Here is a 14,452-nt window from a genome sequence, read left to right on the forward strand (position 1 = left end):
AGCTCATCTTTTACAACTTTAGCACCACTATAATTTGAACACTTGTAGTCAGTTATTTTGAAATGCAGGATCAAAACGAACAGAACATATATTTACTGATCATTTGATCAATTTGAGCACCCACATTTATCTAAGCAAAACATTTTAGAATTATTATACCTTGATCACTTTTTAGAGACAAACTTGACATATCCGGGGGTGAAACATTCTGCTTTGGTACAAGCATGCCTGGCCTCCTCAGTGGGGTGGGAAAAGGTTTCTAAAGAGGAAGAGAATTCATCACATTCTTAAACTCTTACTGGTCACTTTATACATATACTTAAAGTTAGCAAAATAACAAAAACAGCTCATAGATTACTTCAGTAACCTCTCTAGGCCAATGAACCCCAATGAGTAAATAAACACATATCTGTCAGTGACACCAACAACCCAAAGGGAGACAAGGGCAAAATCTGTAAATATTCTAAATCAAAAGATGAGTAAACAACCAATTCAACTATTCCTGAAAACCATGTGCCCACTACTGATAATCCAAAAAAAATTTTTTAATGCCCACTACTGATAACCTAAATCAATCCCACTGAATCACATAATATATGCCAGCCCAGTGGCCAAAAGAACATTGTTCGACAAAGTACTTTAACACGATTTTTGCTAAAAATAAAAACCCGATCATGCTGACTCCAAGTCTCAATGAGGTATGTACACAACATGGCTTACATTATGAGAGGAAATTTCTTATGAGAAATTATAGTAAAAAAAAAAAAAATCAAAGCCCACAAGTATAACTAAGTACCAATGCAACTGATTAGAGCTTCTACTCAAATATACATCTACAAAATAAAACAATCTCTCAAACCTAAAGCAAGCAAAGCTCTCTTGAACTTCAATCTGATGTTGACAGTTTAAAAAAAGAATGGAATTTTACTATGTAAGAATGGAAAGAACACAGAGGGAGGGGAAAAGTCCACAACTACCCTGAATTTTTTTTTCATGTTTATTTATTTTTGAGAGAGCATGCACACGGTGGAGGGACAGAGGATCCTGGCTGACAGCAGAGAGCTAATGAGGAGCTTGAACTCACAAACCCTGAGATCATGACCTGAGCCAAAGTCAGCCACTTAACCAACTGAGCTACCCAGACACCCCAACCCTGCATTTTCTTGATACAAATCAACAAGAAAATTTTTTAGTACTTTATCATTTTACTAGTCATAACTTTACCCAAATAAACATTATTCAATTCTTACTATAAGGCACATTAACCTTCACCAGCATGTGCAAGTTTTGTTATTTCCAAATTTCAAACACAACTGGTCTGGTTCCAAGTGTCATTTAAAAAGACAGAATGGTCCGAGCTACTTTTAAACATTCAAAAAGGGAGTCTTTAATCATAATGGGGTTGAAAGGAACCCTTAAAGATCATCTAGTACAAATCCTAAAACCCAACTCCCCCATTGCGGATCATGGTTTATTGGTTGCAGGTTTCCGAATAGGGATTTCCCTGTTTGGTGATTTCACACCACCAAATAACAACAATGTGTGGTTTGCCCTAGCTAGGGAACCTGTTGGCTCTTTAAATTTTTTCCAGTAGGCTCCCTGCCCAATGTGGGGCTGAACTCACAACCCTGAAATCAAGAGTCGCATGTTCCACCAACCAAGCCAGCCAGGTGCCCAGGGAGCCCGTTGGCTTTTTAACAGGCATTCTGACACCAGGAAAAAGAAAAAAAAAAAATCCTTCTTTGCATTAACCCAAATCACCCACCAGCCTACCCTTTTAGTCTACATGTCACCCATTCACTCCTCCAGCATTCACTGAACACGCCTATGTGCCAAGCAGGTAACTGCTCTTCTCTAACTTTACCTGCTTCTGCGAAGGCCCAGAGTCCTTTCCCTGGGCTGCTCTCCACTCCCGAGCCATTTCTGCATACTTCTCCTTTTCTTCCTCCCTCAGGAGCTTGGGGACATTTAAGGGGACAGAAAGGAGAGAAGCGGCAATGAGGACTGAGTGCCCTAGGCCCCAGACGCGGAAGCCTAGACTTTCCAGGAGGTTTCCGCGTCGGTTTGCCTTAGGGCCGGACTTCCTTTCCCTCCAGAAGGGGCCAAGGGGTCACTGGTCTCTTCGAGGCCTCCATCCTTCCCGCCTCGCCCTCTCACCTGCCCAACTGCCTGCTCTACCCCCCCCCCGCCCCCCATTGCCCCCCCCCCCCCTCCAGCCTTACTTACCGCCCAGTCAGCAGAGCAGTAGGGGATGGCATCAGCTACGCGAGCCACGGGCAGGCCTCGCCGCCGTAGTTCGGGGATCTTCTCCTGCACAAAGAAATAGTAGGCATTACGGCTGGTCCTGCGGTTTGGCATGGCGAGCGAGGCCAAGATTCGACGACCCGGGCCTGAGACAGCACAAGCCGCCGGCGCCCTCGCCGGGCTCCCGCCCTTAGTAACCGAGGCAGGCGCCTGCGCGCGAAGGCCTGCGGCGCTCAACCAATCAGGGCGCGGTGCGCAGCCGCATTGGCCTTGCCGGGAGAAAAGCAGTCCGAGGCTGACTCGTGGAGCCGTGGGGGTGGGGTGGAGGGGGGGGCGGAGCTCGGTCACAGGTGCAAAGCATTCTGATTGGCTGGGATGAGGCGTTGGTGCGTGTGCTGTCACGTGGAAGGCTCGGCGCAATTCCTGTACATTGTTGCGTAGTATGTGTTAAAGTAGGTAGAGAAAAAGAGGCCTGGTGAGTTGTTTAGGTTCTTTCATGTTTTACGACTGTAAAAGGCCAGCTCTGTGTCAAGCACTGTGAAAGGTGTTGGGTGGGGGAAAGAGACAGGAGCGCGACAAACAAGATCTTTTCCCCCAAGAAGTTTACAATCTAATGGGGGGAGTTTGAGAAGGAAGGTGACGGAACAAGTACATCAACCAATATGGGGCACGCGGGGCGGCGGATGTTGTTGCCTTTTCGTTTCGCTCCCCCCCCCCCCCCCGTTCTTTAATTACACTTGTTATGGTTGCAAAGAACATGGGGTTTTATAAAGCAGTTTGCAATATGTGAGGAAGAAAACCGACAATAAAAAGCTGAGATTTAAAATAATGTCCCTGAAAAAAAAAAAAAAAAACATGAATAACGTCCTTGAATAAAATTTTATAGGTTTCCCCAGAAAGGTCAGGAATATATTTGTAGCTGCTATGGAAACTTGCATCTTTTAATTGGTTACTGCTGGTGTATACAGAAGGCTTTGGTTTCAGTGTTCTATATGCTTCACAAAGAAATCCCCTTATGAGGTCAGTTTATTAAGCATGTGTATACATGTTGATGTATATATATTTTAAATGTTTTTTATTTTATTTTTGAAAGAGAGAGAGTGACAAAGGATCCGAAGCGGGCTCGGCACCGACAGTAGAGAGCGAGATTCGGGGTTGGAACTCACGAAGCCGCAAGATCACAACCTGAGCGGAAGTCCGGTGGTTCAACCGACTGAGCCACCCAGGCGACCCGTCGTATATGTTTTTAAGTCAAGAATAGGAGTTGAAAACTTATTAAATGCTTTTTGTGGATCATTTCAGATGATCATATGGTTTTATTCTTTAATTTGTTAATATAATACATGATACTGCTGGGGGGGGGGGGCCGGCGCCTGGGTAGTTCAGTGGATTAAACCCCCAACTTCAACTCCGGTCATGATCTAGGTTGGTGGATTCTAGCCCTTCATCGGGCTCTGTGCTGATGACTCGGAGCCTGGAGCCTGCGTCAGATTCTGTGTCTCCTTCTCTCTCTGCCCTTCCCCTGCTCGTGCTGTGTCTCTGTCTCTCTCTCAAAAATACATAAATATTAAAAATTGTTTAAATAGGGGCGCCTGGGTGGCTCAGTCGGTTAAGCATCCGACTTCGGCTCAGGTCATGATCTCACGGTCGGTGAGTTCGAGCCCTGCGTCGGGCTCAGAGCCTGGAGCCCGGTTCAGATTCTGTGTCTCCCTCTCTCTCTGACCCTCCCCTGCTCATGCTCTGTCTCTCTCTGTCTCAAAAATAAACGTTAAAAAAAAAATTAAAAAAAAAATTTTTTAAATAAATGATCCTGCTGGATTTCTCTAATTTTGAAGCATCCTACTTTTCTGAGTATAACCTCTTCTTGATCATGAAACATTGCTTTTTTTTTAACTTAATATAAGATTTTTTGCTTCCTTGTTTGAAGTGATACTGAATTATATTTTTGTGCTAGCCTTACAAAATGTTGGTATCAGCATTGTGATAGAATGAACTGCCATCTTTTTCTGTGTTCACATTAAACAGTATATGGGAATTATATATTCCTTCACAGTTTGGTAGAACTTACTGGTAAAAGTCTTTGACCCTAGTATAGCTTTGGCGGATAGAGTTGCCCTTGTTTACCGTTTCAGTAGTTTGTATGGTTATTATTTTTTTTCAAGTTTTTTAATTTTCCTTCAGTCAAATTTGGTAATTTACATTTTTTAGAAAATTGTCTCATTCATTTAGGTTTTCCAATATATTGGTTTAAAATGTTGGCAAGGATGTGAAGCAACTAGAATTTCCATATATTATTGGTGGGACAATTGCATGACAGTTTCTTACTTACCATAGGACCCAGAAGTTCCACTCTTTAGGAGAAGTGAAAACGCATATCCACACAAAGACTTATACACGAATTTTCATAGCAGCTCTATTTACATTCATTAATAGATTAACTGATAAGCAAATTGTAGAACATCTGTAGTAGACTGCTACTCAGGAATTAAATTAAGTGGAATGAACTATTCAACGTGAATAAATACCAAGATATTTTGTTGAGTAAAAAAGGCATACATAAAAGACTACGTACTTTATACAAAAATGTATAAGTTTGTACACAACTTGAGAAAAGGTAAGACTGTAGTCAGGCCAGTGGTTACCGGGGGCCAAGAGGTAGGGTGAGGGGTTGCCTGAGAACTGACACAGGGAAACTTCTGGTTGGCAGAAATATTCTATATCTTGACTGTGGCGTCAGTGGTTACGTTATATAGCTGTCAAAACTCAAATTATACACCTGAAATGTATGCATTTTATTGTGTCTAAGTTATACTTCAAAAAGTTGATTTAAAAACCAAAACCTTTATTGGCATAAAAATAATATTTGCTTATATTTAAAAATATATGTATTCTAATATTGCCTCCCCTTTTCATTCTTAATGTTATTTATACCTTTTGTCTTTTTTCCCCTTAATACTTGCCAAAGTTTATTTTATTGATCTTTTCAAACACCAGGTTTGGGTTTCTCTAATGAAATGTATAGTGTTCCTTTTCATTTTAATTTCAGCTTTAAGTTTATGACTTCCATCTTTCTGCTTATCAGAGGCTATTTTTTGGGTTTTTTTTTTCTAGTTTCTTGACTAAAAGCTTCATTCAGTTATTTTCAATTTATATTTACTATCTTTAGGTTTCTTATTTTTCCTTTTTCTTCCTTAGTAGGATGGATCAGTATGTTTCGCTCTACTTTTTCTTCTGTTGGCTTCAAGTTATACATTCTATTTTGCTTCATTCAGTGGCTACCCATACATGTTTAAGATACTTGCATTAAAACGTATTTTTATAACAACATATACAGTTAATAAGTATCTATATACACTCTTCCCAAATAGACAAGCAGCTTAGAAAATTATGCTTTCCTCCACTTAGTTCCCCAACTCATTCCTTGCTCACCCCACTTCTGTCTCCCATGGTGGCATCATCTGGGATTTTAGTTCCTGGTTGCTTTGTTGCACTAATGTTGAGACATGGCTGAAGTACCAGTCTCACAGATATAGAGTAGTATATCTAAAGCGTACAATTTGATGAGCTTTGACGTGTGAACACCTGTGAAACCATCATCCCCATCAAGATAATGAACATATCCACCCCTAGTTCCCACCCCTCCCCCTTAGGCTTGAAGTTGCCCGCAGTTCACTCATGTACTGTTTGTTTTTGTCTTCAGTCTTTTTTCTCTGATTTTCATTTTTGCAGTTTCTGTTGCTATTTCTTCATGTTTACTAATCTTTTCTTCTGTAATGTCTCATCTGCTATTAATCCCATCCAGGTTTGTTTGTTTGTTTTGGTTTTTTGGTGGGTTTTTTGTGTTTATTTATTTATTTTTTTTGGTTTTGTCTTTGGTATCGGATCATTTAGTTTTCATCTCTAGAATTTGATTTGAATCTTTTTTATATCGTCCACATTTCTACTTATCATGGTATATCTTTCCTCTATCTTTAATGTGGAATGTAGTTATAATGTGGACTATAGTTATAACAACTCTTAAATGCTGTCTACTCATTCCATCATCGGTGTCATTTCTGGGTCTGTTTCTACTGGTTGATTTTTCTCCGTATTATGGGTTGTATTGTCTTGCATCTTTGCAAGCCTAATCATATTTGATTGCATGACAGTTGTCAATTTTATCCTTTTGAATGCTGCATATTTTTATATTCTTATAAATGTTCTTGTGCTTTTTCTGGGATAGAGTTATGTTATTTGGAAACAGTTCAAGTATAGTTTTTCCTCCTTTTGAGGCTTACTTTTATGCTTTGTTACTTGGAATCAGAGCAACCTTTAGGGCTAATTTTCTCCTCTGCTGATATAATACCCTTCTTAGTACTCTGCCTGACAACCCGTGAATTTGGAAGTTTTTTCACTGTGGCTGATGGAAACACAAACTATTTCTAGCCCTGTGTGAATTTCAAGGATTGTTCCTTCTAATCCTTTCAGGTTGTTCTTTCCCTGGCACTGTGTAGTTTCCTCCCACACATGCACTGATCAGTATTCAGCTGGAGCTTCAAGGGAGATCCTTAACAGATTTCCAGAGCTCTTTCTTTGTGCTGGTCTCTATTTTCTGGTACTCTGCCCTGCAAACTCTAGTCACTGTGGCCTACCTAGGTACCGACTCCAACTCCTCAACCCAGAGAGACCACAGAGTTCTGCCTAGGTGACCCTCCTTGCTGTCTTGTGGGTACTCTCTCCAGGCAGCAACCGGGGGGCAATCAGAGGGTTCACCTTGTTTGTTCCTGTTCTTTCAGGGATTACTCACCCCTGCTCCTTGATGTCCAGTGTCTGAAAACATTGCTTTATATATTTGATCAGATTTTTAGTTAAGACTGCTGGATGAATCCATTCCCTGTTACTCCATCTTGGCCAAGATCGCTTTCTCTTATTTAAAAGTTTTATTTATTTATTTATTTATTTATTTATTTATTTATTTATATATTTTTTGTTACGTTTCTTTATTTTTGAGAGGCAGAGAGAGACAGAGCGCGAGTGGGGGAGGAGCAGAGAGAGAGGGAGACACAGAATCCGAAGCAGGCTCCAGGCTCCGAGCTGTCAGCACAGAGCCCGATGAGGGGCTCAAACTCACGAACCGCGAGATCATGACCTGAGCCGAAGTCGGACGCTCAACCGACTGAGCCACCCAGGCGCCCCTGTCTTATTTAAAAAATTTAAAACAGTATTTAGATTTAACTGCTAAATTTTTAGATTTGTGATCAGGACAAATGTCTCTGGGGAGATGCCATTTAAAATGAAGAAGGATGCTAAGGAATAGAGCTAGTCATGTGAAGAATCAAACGGAGGGCATTCTAGACAGAGGGAACAGCATATGTAATGGTCTCAGACAATAAATAGTTTGGTGGGTCATCAGAATAGACAGAAGACTGGCTGATGTTGCAGCAGTATGTCCACTCAGGTGGAGAAGGTGAGGTGCATGCCGAGGATGAAGTGGATCAGCAGGGATTTGGGCATGGCAGGGTCAAGGGTCTAAGCACTACTCAGTGTTGTGGGCGATCATTGAAAGATCTTTTTGAAAAGTGTCATGATATGGTTTACAGCTAAAAAAGATCAGTCTTGTTGCCATTTGGAGAATAGGTTCAAAGCCGCAAGAATGGGCACGGGGATACTAGTTAGGAGGTCCCTTAAGAAGTCCATGTGAGAGATGATGGTGATCTAGAACAGAAAAGAGACAGGAGAAATGAAGGAGGAGGAGGATGGCTTCAAATTGCACTTTGGGGAAAAAAGAGCTAACTGACGGATCGGATGTCGACAACGTGAGAGAAAGGGAGGAACCCTAGGGTTTTGGCTTGAGTAACCCAGTGGCAGGTCGTGTCTTTTTCTAAGACAGCAAGAATTGGGGGAGGGAGGACAGTGCTAGTGCCAAAGAGGGTTTGATGCTCCTCATAATTTCTATTACTTGTTCCTCTCCTTCTTTGATACAACTGATTTTTTTAAAAACCTTACTTAAATAAAGTCCTTTGTAAATGGAACAGGTTTCCCCTCTTTCCAACCAGATTGACCTTCCTTTCCAGAAATTCTAGAGGGTGTTAGGTTTGGGTTGGGGTATTGCACGGCAGGGGGATCAAGATTTCAGTTATGGAGATGTTAATTTTGAAATGCCTCTTATCCATTCAAGTGGAGAAGTCAAGTAGGCATTTGGCTGTCTGCATCTGGGGTTCTGGGACAGAGACAAAATTTGGAAGCAATTTAGATTTAAAGATGGTATTTATATTCACAGAAATGGATTAGATCACCTAGGCTGGAAGAGAGGAAAAAAGGATTCCAGGATGGAGTCCTGAATAACACCAGCATTCAGAAGTCAGCTAGAAAAGAAAAACCCAGCAAAGGTGTGCTAAAAAGGAATGTCTGAAGAAGCAAGGAGAAAACCAGGGAAACCAAGACAAAAGAGTATTTACAAGAGGAAGTGCTTCATTTATTCAATGAATATCTACGAAAAGTCTGTACTCTTGTGGAGTACCAAGCTCAGTTTTAGGCCCAGTAACACCGTAAACAGAACAAAGAGCATAACAAAGCAAGGAATGCAGACCATGAAGAAATAAACAATCTTGTATATAATAAGATGTCTGGACATATTATTAGACGACGAGTCCAATGAAGGAAAATAATGCAGGATAAGGGAATAGGGACTGATTGAAGGTCGACAAAGGCCCTATTTGAGGAAATGGAATTTAAGCAAACAATGGAAGGAAGTGAGGAAGCAAAGAGGATTCCAAGCAGAGGGAATACCAAGTGCATAGACCCTAAGGTGGGCACGTGTCGGCTGTGTGTAAAGAACAGCAAAGCAGTCTGTGGCTGCAGCGAAGGAAGCCAGTGGGAAAATCGAGAGGGTATTAGGGAGTTTGGACAGAACCATACAGGGCTTACGAGGCCACCGTAAAAACTTCAGATTTCACCTATATTGGTGAGAAGCCACTGGGGAGTTGAATGACTTCTACTATTTTTTGAAAATATGAAATATGAAGCGATTGTAAGCTAAGCGAGTGTGATGAACGCACCAAGAACACACAGCATTTTGAGAAAACGCCTTTCCTAATGCTACTTTTTCCCAGATGCTAGTTTAGCTTAAGGTCCTGACATTGTTCAGTGTGCATCTTCCAATTGATGCTGATAATAATAGTAATAGTAGCTGACGTTCACTGAAGGCTACTGTGTCAGACTGTCTCTTTTATTACATAATGGTTTGCCAAAGCAAAAAGAGGGATTTCCGAGTTCCCCATCATCTCTAGATGTTGCCTGAATGCATAACCATACTCTGGAATAGCTCAGTCTGAATTCTAGTTGATTCCTCTGCTTGCTCAGTCAGGTCATGCAAATTCTACCTTGTGTTTCCCTGCAGCGTCCCTCCCACTTGCTGTTTGCTTCCCATTTCTGCTACCCTGTAGCCTAGTTTTGATGCTTGTTCCTTTTTGGGCTCTTGCAATGAGCTCTCACATGGAAGAGGTTGTCTCTCTTCCCATCAACCCATCCTACACCCTGTGGCCAGAATAACTTGGCTGAAACACAGGTCTAATCTTGTTCTTCTGCCTAGAAATCCTTGTGTGGTCCGCAGCCCGTGGAATTAAGCTCAGACCTGGGACCCTGGCTCCCCTTGGTCTGACCTCCACCTACCTTTCTAGCTCTGTTGCTGACTCTGCCCTTCGTGAAGCTATGTTCTGGACAGCAGATCCCACTCTCCGCTCTGCCTGTTGCTTGTGTATCTGCACTACCTCCTGCTGCATTTCTGCCTTTAGGAATTCTGCCCAGGTCACATTTTAAGACTTAGCTCAGGGGTTACCTTTCCTTGAAGAGATCTCTGACCAGCACTCCCAATGAGTAATTGACAGCTCTCCTTTTGTTCCACCACCATACCTGGCATCGTCCTAATACAGGTCCTGTCACACCATCGCAGAAAAAGACCGTGCGTCTGTCTCTTCCTCACCCCAGCGCACACACATGGCTGCATCTCAACTGTAAACTCTTTGACATAAGGAGCTGTGATTCATTCATCTTTAACTTCCTTTCATCTTAAATCTCTAGACAGCATAGTGTCTAGCATATAGTAACTGCTCAATAAATGTGTAGGGGCTAAATGAAGGAATCAGGGAAGAGAGAAGAAAAGATGAAGAAAAGGGAAGAAGACCCTAAGAAGACCTAAAACGGTTTGTGATTAATTAGACAAAAATCCACTTTGATTACCTGCGTATAAGGCACTCACTCAGAATTGGGGTAGGAGCATGGGATTAACAATTCTAGGAGAGAGCCTCAACCCAGAACTCCGACACAAAGGTCAAGTCTGCTGTTTTTTAACACTAGCTTTTGAGAGTCCACAAATGACCCCTCTTTTTTTGAGTTGTTTCCTTTCCTGCTCAGTGTTCAGGTTCTCTTATTCTAGCTCCCTTCCCTGTCTGTCTTCTGGGGGTAAGGTCATTGGATGAGATACTTGTTCTGGCTCACTTCCCTCTCTCAGGTCCCACCTTTGACGTGTGCCAGGGGAGAAGGCCTCTAGGAGAATGCTTAGGGCTGAGAAGCAATCCTCTGGCTTAATCATCAAGCCCTAGTGCCCAAGGCCCTGATAAAATACAGAAAGACATGCCTTCTATCATTCTCCCCACTTTGGGCTACAGAATGCTGATCGATCGATCACTGGAATCTGCTCTGTTGATCATTTTGGGGGCTGTGACTGTTGTTCTGGCCTCCAAAGTGTGCTAACACTGAAACAAAAAGAGAAACAAAAGCAAAACCCAGAGAAAGGGCGCATGAAAGAGAAGCAAGCTTACTTCATCTTTGGCTCTGTAACTCGCAAAGAAATTATAGTTGAACTATCAGTCAGTAAAGGCTCCCAGGGCTTCAATTGCTCATAATTAACTTGATTAACTGCTCAGGATTGAGACAGAATGAGAGCAGGTGTGCATTTGGGGGCTTTGTATCTGGCTAAAGATGCAGGCCTGACAAAACACCTGTCACTCCTTCTTTGTGCCTCTATCCTTCCTCCGGGGATGTCCCAGAAACGGAGTACATTGTGGCACAGTTGTATCTTTTGTCCAGCAACTTTTTCTACGCTGCAGAAATATTAGAGGGTATAGAAATTTATGCAGAAGATACAAATGAATGACAATCCTACCCAGAGATAACCATGGTTAGTATTTTGTTGTTTCTATCGGCTCTTCTAAATGCATTTCCTATATTTGAGACCCTGCTGTAATACAATTTCATGTTCTGCTCTTTTTTTCTGTACATTGTCCTTGGATGGACCTCTGTGGGAAATTGTTATTGGAAAGCTAACTCAGGTGGAGGCCGCCCACTGTTGGTGAGGTTTGGCCTCAGGATGAGGCAGGCAGACACCATCTAAAAAAAAAAAATATATATATATATATATATATATATATATATATTTTTTTTTTTTAGTATTTATTTTTGAGAGACAGAGAGACAGAGTGCGAGCGGGGGTGGGGGGGGTGGGGGTGGGGAGCAGAGAGAGAGGGAGACACAGAATCTGAAGCAGGCTCCCGGCTCTGGGCTGTCAGCACGGAGCCCAACATGGGGCTCGCACCCATGAACAGTGAGATCATGACCTGAGCCGAAGTGGGAGGCTTAACCGACTGAGCCAACCAGGCACCCCGGGCAGACACCATCTAATTCGGCACCCTACACCCCTGAAGTTTGCCTTGAAGCCGGAGACAGCAGGCTCTTGGGTTAAATCTGCCTCAAGTACATAGAATTTTCAGCACATTTCCCCAATCTTTTACTTATTATATACTTACCACTGTTCTTGGCAGTACAGCTTTTTAAATTTTTTGGCATCATGCACCATACATTTGCATTTCCTTTCTTTATAGCATTTTCTTAATGAAACAATTTATTCCTCAATATGAAAGTGCTTCCAGATTGAAAACGTTTCTAGTTTCCAGTATAGGGTGCCTAGAATCTCCCCCCCCCCTTTTTTTCGGTTCCTTGCTTCAATTTATATTTTTTAAAACTTAACAATTCATTGAACGTTGGTTTGAAGACACGGGAGATGGGGAAGAAAACAAACCTAAAAGGTAGCACCAGGGCAGGAGAGCCGAACACAACTCAGATAAGAAACATGGTATCTATTTTAAAGTCACACCTCATAGATTCTTCCTGGAAGTCAAGATCAGAGAGAAGTGAAGTGTGATGTTATCTGTGTGCTTTAAAAAGACCTATGTTAAGCAGGATTCGTGTGCATGCATGCTTCCCCATGTGCCTGCAATGAAATCATGTTTTAAAGTGGATTCAGCTGCATTATATTTATAACCACGGGGTTGCTACCAGCTACCAGCATGTCTCCTTGTGGTGGTTCACTTCTCTTCGTGTCCTAATTCGGTTCTAAAGTGTGCAGCTTTAGCGGACTAGCGGTCTGCTAGTCCACTTAATGCTGGCTCTGGCTTCCTTTAAGTCCGGCTCTGGTCCCACACAGGTTTATGTTCTGACGTGTTTGTCTCTGGTTGCAGCAGAAAGTTTGAAGTATAGGGGATTCAGACCCTGCCATGACGGTGAAAAATTAATCTGCCCTGTCCTATCTGTCCTATCCTGTCTTATCTGGCCAGAGAAATGGACAGCTGGAGCTTAACCAGATCTGAATCTGAGATTCATTTGCAAACATCAACTCAACAGCTACTCAGGGAAGCGAAAAAGTAATTAGGTAGTACTTCTTAAACCTTAGGGTGCGTCAGAAGCACCTGAAGAAGGCAGTTTAAAATGCAGATTTTCAGACTCCACCCAGAGTTTCTGATCTTAGTTTTTATCAGAGCCAGAGCCAGAGGATCTGCATTTTAAGCAAACACTTTACAATTTTTAAAAAATTTTTTAATATTTATTTATTTTAGAGAGAGAGAGAGTGTGCGCGCGCGAGCTGGGAAGGGACAGAGAGAGGGAGATACAGAATCCAAAGCAAGCTCCAGGCTCTGAGCTGTCAGCACAGAGCCCTTCGTGGGGCTTGAACTCACGAGCTGCGAGATCATGACCAGAGCCGAAGTGGAACGCTCAACCGACTAAGCCGCCCAGGTACCCCTTAAGCAAACACTTCAATGTGATTCTGATGCTGAAAATTCAAAAACCACACTTGGCAGAGCACCAGGATTCTGAGGTTATGCCCCTCTACCACCAACAATACGGTAAAATCATACCATCCTTCTGCCTTCTTTCCACTGGCCATCCCTTAGGCTCCCTGTTTTGAAACATTGGTGGGTGTTCCCTCAACGTTTCCCTTAACCCTCCATCAGGTTGCTAATAACTTGCACGTTTGGGAGGGACGCACATTGTGACTTAATCCAGTTTAACCCCTCCTTAGAGATGGCTGGGAGCCCCACCCATTCAGGCAGATGCGGGCTCCACCAACTGTTACTCTAGCTGGAAGGTAGAAGTGTAGACTGCTACACACAGGACAAATTCCCAGGATGGTGGACGAGGCCCCTGTGTTCTATGACTTGCTCTGGCGCAAGCTCTCCCCCAAGTCCCCTGAAATCTTGTTGATTTGAGCACACACTCGAAGCCCACTTCTTCAGTGGGCATTCACTCTCCACTTCCTGTGCACACGCAGGTTCTCTTTGCTTAGTCCGACTCTTAAAAGTTGTCCAAGTTGTGCATAAACTTCTATGGTTCTGTACGCTTAGGTACTAAACACTGTGCAAACTCTTCTGTGCACTGTGTGCACCTGCCCGTGCACACACACAGCCACACACGCATACAGTAAATGGCAGAGCATGCTACAAACGCATGGTCATATCAGCTCAGGTGTCCTCCCTAAGTCACTATAGCCCTGGAGACAGGGGTCTTGGCATCCAGGTGCCTGGAGTGACTGGTCTACATGACAACCTCCCCCAGTCACTCCTTAGATGTTATCTATTGTTCTGGAAGACTCCAAAGAAATCATTAACTCCTTGGCCTTTACAAGGAAGTCTAGATGCCCCTTTTACGGTGCAAAGGGCATATGCTGGGAGTCAAAAGACCTCAGTTCAAATCCTCCCTCTGCCATTTACTAGCTACCTAATCTTAGAAAAGTTAATTCAATTCTTTGGGCCGGAGCTTCCTTATTACGATTAAATGAGAAAGCTTGTAAGACATCTAGGACTGTGCTTAAAACCTGCTAGGGAATGTTAGGTACCTGCTTTATTCTTATTTTCTATTTTTCTTTTCTTTTTTTCTTTATGAAAGGAAATAGTCCTCC

At 42.6% G+C, this 14,452-nt stretch overlaps 1 protein-coding gene and 1 long non-coding RNA gene across 3 annotated transcripts in view; both read right to left on the minus strand.

Annotated features, from left to right (window-relative positions):
- Positions 1-2,488, minus strand: part of MAEL (maelstrom spermatogenic transposon silencer) — a 38,844-nt gene extending 36,356 nt beyond the window's left edge. The window contains exons 1-3 of one of the 2 annotated variants that reach the window (XM_045453068.1): positions 2,227-2,481; positions 1,865-1,957; positions 160-259 (exon numbers count right to left, since the gene is read on the minus strand). In XM_045453068.1, coding sequence (XP_045309024.1) covers positions 160-259; positions 1,865-1,957; positions 2,227-2,358 — 325 coding nt within the window. In that variant the 5' untranslated portion in view covers positions 2,359-2,481. Of the gene's footprint in view, positions 1-159; positions 260-1,864; positions 1,958-2,226 lie in introns of both variants that reach the window. The other variant, XM_045453069.1, reaches the window with a different exon arrangement.
- Positions 2,489-10,732: 8,244 nt separating this feature from the next.
- On the minus strand, positions 10,733-13,529 carry LOC123586539. The gene is made up of 3 exons (XR_006706863.1): positions 13,413-13,529; positions 12,248-12,387; positions 10,733-10,976 (listed from the first exon to the last, which is right to left on the minus strand). It is a non-coding gene; the product is annotated as an uncharacterized LOC123586539 (long non-coding RNA).
- Positions 13,530-14,452: the final 923 nt, after the last annotated feature.

This window comes from Leopardus geoffroyi, chromosome C3 (genome assembly GCF_018350155.1).
Source record: "Leopardus geoffroyi isolate Oge1 chromosome C3, O.geoffroyi_Oge1_pat1.0, whole genome shotgun sequence".
NCBI lineage: Eukaryota > Metazoa > Chordata > Mammalia > Carnivora > Felidae > Leopardus > Leopardus geoffroyi.